General features: G+C 39.3%; 1 protein-coding gene across 1 annotated transcript in view; it reads right to left on the bottom strand.

The window, feature by feature from the left end:
- Positions 1-240: 240 nt before the first annotated feature.
- LOC118738296 (mediator of RNA polymerase II transcription subunit 15-like) overlaps positions 241-4,328 on the bottom strand; it is a gene marked incomplete at its 3' end in the record, with an annotated part of 14,073 nt that continues 9,985 nt past the window's right edge. The window contains 2 exon segments of the mRNA XM_036469219.1: positions 241-355; positions 621-913. Of these exon segments, the coding sequence (XP_036325112.1) occupies positions 241-355; positions 621-913 (408 nt within the window).

The raw sequence follows: 4,328 nt of genomic DNA, 5'->3' as shown, positions 1-4,328 counted from the left end.
GTCGGTTTTGTTTTTTGCTTAAAAATTACTTACAGTTATAGAAATATATATATATAAGTGCCCACCACCAAAGCGTAACTTTTATACAGAATTTTTTGTATGTATGTATAATTATACCATCACCAGAAAGCGCACGTAATTAGCTGCATAGCATATACCCTAGTCAAAGCCAACAACAAAATCATTGGCTACTTTGTAACTACTAAAGCGTAGAATTAGCGTAATAAATGCAAAACTTACCCTCCTCGGCTGCTTTTTTCTCCTGGCGACGTTGCAGTACGACCTTTTTAAATACAACGGCTGCTGCTTCCACAGCATTCTGTATCTCCTGTTCACCCAAAGTAGTTGTGTGTTGCTTTAGTTAGAGCAAAGAAAAAGTATGTACACTAATGAAAATGAGAAACTACATAAATATTTATAAAAATTATAAAATAAGGGATGTATCAAGAGAATTTACGAAAGCTAAATTTCGAACCACAAAATTGTTATGAATGAACCATTTATATTTCCTGCCAGGCATTGTACAAGTCCATTGGTTAGACCAACCAACAGGAAATACGTAAGGGAGATTGACATTACTCACTCTTTCCACTATGTGTAGCATAATCTCCATAACTCACCTTGGGAATTGTCGTTGCAACGCCTTTATTGCCTTCTGTCGTGTCAACTGTTGGATTCTGTTTTTGCATTTCATCAGCACTTTTTGCTTGATCATTGCTGTCACTGTCTTTTGTCTTGTTAGTCTTCTCTTTGAATTCATCTTTTTTCTCTGGCGACTTGTTGTTGCCATTCAATTTTGTAGATGGCAATGATAATTTTTGTTCCCCGGTATGCTGTTGTTGTTCATGTTTTTTATTTGCTGATTTGAGAGATACATCGGAGTTTCGTCTTTCGTTCGAATAGGGTTTGTTGGCACCTGTAGATAAGGGGAGCGAGTCAGAAGCCAATGAATTAATTAGTAGGTCATAGTATAAGGTATTTCAGAAAACATTTCATTTATGCCTTAGAAATTAGAAGTATATTTAAGAATATGCAAATATTGGAATGTTAGACTTTTTCTAGTTTGTTTGTGGGTTTGGTCTCGAAACTATTCAATGGCATGGGCGAACGTTAATTAATGTTTTAAGGCAGAGTTGATGGGACTCACTTGGACTCAGGGACTTTTGTGGAACCGCTTGGGGTTGTCCTAAAAACACTTAATAATAATAGATTGGTCCTTACACAATATGTTGGTGTTTGACCGAGGTTCTCCTCCAATTTGTGGCGTACGCCTTGATTTTGTTAGACAAAGGGCCGACCGGCGATTGTATTTTTTTTTTGAGAATCTGTTTTTCATGGTTGAAAACGCTCAGAGCTTTGCCATTGCCTGCTGGAGGCTACCGCTATTAGAAGTATTTGTTTTTTTTTTTGACGTGGGCTCAAACCCAGGCCCTACGGAACGATGTGGCTCACTGCTAACCACTACACCACAGCAGCCGGCACTAAGAATTACTTCGTACTAAGCAAAGTTGGGGATAAGTTCCTAATATCTATTGATCTGAGGACTTTCAGATCATAGTAGAAATAAATAACCACCAAGAGCTTTTGCTTTCCTTATAGCTAATTTCTGTCAGTGACAGAGATGAATTTGACTTGTTTAACCTTCATCCTCCTCCCGTAAGTTTCCGCAAGAGTCCTTCGACGGTGCGTTCGGTCTTTTCCTTTATTTTTTTTTTGCACTACAAAATTTGTCGGTTTGGCCCAAGACGGCCGTTGTTCTCTCGCCAGCCCGAAAAGATTACTCATCTTTTTCTCGACTTCGACCATGTTTCTGCGCCAAATGTATAAACAATTTTGCTCGTCTAGAAAGGACTTTGCTTTTCAATTGCCTTCCGAACCTGTAGTAGTACCCGCTGGCAAGGATATTCTTTGTTTCATCTCAAGGCTTACATTATTTGCGGTGCTAATGCTGGGTCCTTGGTAGTCCCTTGGTAGGCAAATCCGTTCTCTACTTCGAAGTTCTAACTGTGAACTCGTTAACCACTTTTACATCATTTTGGTTGCTTATGCTTCCGACTCTCATACTCATTTGCTTCCTGGTCCAAGCTGCGCTCACTCCTCTAGGGACGCAAACAGATGGCTTCTCTGCTTGTGCACAGGAAAAAGTATGGTGAGATTAAAATATTCGGGTCCGCATTCATCAGACAAATTCTGCTTAATTCGGCTATTATGGGACGTGAGCATACTCCTCTTCATCAAACGCACCACAGCTACCCACATCTTCCGCAGCGTATTTATTTGGAGATGAAATCCCACCACTCATTTATATCCGATCGATAAAAAGTTGTTTGTTAATTCAGGATTGATAGTCGAATATCAATGTCTGTTAAGAACGCCAGATTTAATAAGATGATATAACGCCTCCCTAGTTTAAACATACACTTTGTTCGTTGAGCATTTATAGTTTAACACGATGTTGCTATTAGGTTTCACTTACAATCCTTCATTGATAGTTTCTTATAATATTGCGTTTAAATGTTTACATGTCTCAAGGGGAATACCATTAGCGGCCCCTGGGGTAGCCATCAAATCCGCTAGAAAAACACTGTACTAACGAAAATATAATTGTTCTGAGCAAACATTACCTCTAAACTTCTTGCCATTTTTTGACTCATCCTTGTAAAAATGGATTGATCCTCTTTTGCCGGCGTCCAATCTCTTATCTTATCTTAGGCTAAATCTGGTCATTAACTTGGTGTTGGTAGTGTCGGTTAAAGAGAGTAAGTCGCAGTTTTGCCAATAAAACTTTATAAAACTATGGGAAGAAAGTTTAATAACTTAATAAGAACTTGGGCGGCTTTTGCTTTCGTTGCCCATGTTATCGGTAGAAAAGCCTGTGGCTGAAGTTTGTCCATTTTCCTGATACTTTTTTTATTGAGAGCTTCCCCCCAAACTACTAGTCCGTAGGAAAACCATCTATGCAGCAATCTTTGGTTCCAGATTTCGATTTTTGCCGATAGCTCTGAGACAGAATTACACAGCTGGATAGTTCCATCGATGTAAGGTCCCCAACTTAGTTTTCTATACTGGAATTAGGCTAAATATTTGGCTGTTAAACCTACCTGCAACGATGTTTCCTAGTAGGTAAATATTACCCGTTCAAATTTCGTGCAATTTCATTGCTTCGTTCTATCTATTTTCGCAAGCTGTCAATCTTCTATATTAGGAATTTTATGTTAGGGCCGAAAACATTTTGCAGACTTATCTAAACACCTTTATGTTTTATTAATTGTGTTAACTGGAGCTGAGGTGGAGTGATTGGAGGAAAAGTTATTACTAAAGTTTGAATTGCAAACAACTCCGCAATAAGAGAAACAAAGCAGCATAATTTTAAGTAAGTTACCTGCTTAGAATAGTGACTAGATAGAAGGCATATCCTGATCTGAAGACGAGAGATGTCGTTTTAATGCAACTCTAGTTGAGTGGTTGGATACGAATAACGTGAAAAACCTTAGGAAAGGTTCGAGAATCGTCCGTGTGTTTCTTCTTTGGGTTATCTTATTTGCTATAGGCGTTTTCCAAAGAGACAGTTTGCTCCCCTCTGCACTTACATAAAATTTGTGGGATATTGGACGAGATCGGGATTCGTGTTAATGATTCATTTGGGTGTAAAATTTCCTTTTATAATGCTCACCGAGTGAACTCAACAAATTATGTGTTTGTTTGGTTTGGTGTCTAGCATGTTTTTCTTACTTAACGTATATAATTAAAAACTTAGTCACTCTTTACTTACCATCTTCTGTATCGGCACCATTTGTGTCACGGCTATTACGTCGTCGAGGCGTTGGTATTTTCGTGTTAGTTCGTGTCTTATCTAAAATATCAGCCAACGGTTTCGGACTCGGTATTTTAGTGGGCTCAACCTTCTTGTTGAACTAAATAGATAAAGAGGACGACAATCAAAAAAGAAATTTTTCAAATTAAATTTGTGTGCTTACTTGTGTCCCTTTTTCAGGATGTGATAACGATCGTCTTGTGACTGGTTTTTGTGGATTTGTTTTCGCACCCGAGTCTTCCGATATTGAGCGCATTTGTTCAGGTTTGCGTCTTTCTTGTGTGTCGTGTGCTTCACTATTTGCCGATGCGCCAGCGCCACTTGCACTGGTCACCACTGTAGGCTCTACACCTCCGGTTGTTGTAGTCATACCGGCCGTTGCTTGCCGATTCAAATGAGCCATTTCTTCTTGTTGTATTTGCAGTTCACGTGATTGTCGTCTTCGCAGCCGATTGTGCATTTGTGGGGTCCGCGGTAAAGCACCACCACTGGCGCTAAGCCCAGTAGTCAAAGC

The sequence above is a fragment of the Rhagoletis pomonella genome, unplaced genomic scaffold (genome assembly GCF_013731165.1).
Source record: "Rhagoletis pomonella isolate Grant_MI unplaced genomic scaffold, Rhpom_1.0 Rhpom_scaffold_00004, whole genome shotgun sequence".
NCBI lineage: Eukaryota > Metazoa > Arthropoda > Insecta > Diptera > Tephritidae > Rhagoletis > Rhagoletis pomonella.
This window is presented reverse-complemented; position numbering and strand designations above follow the sequence as displayed.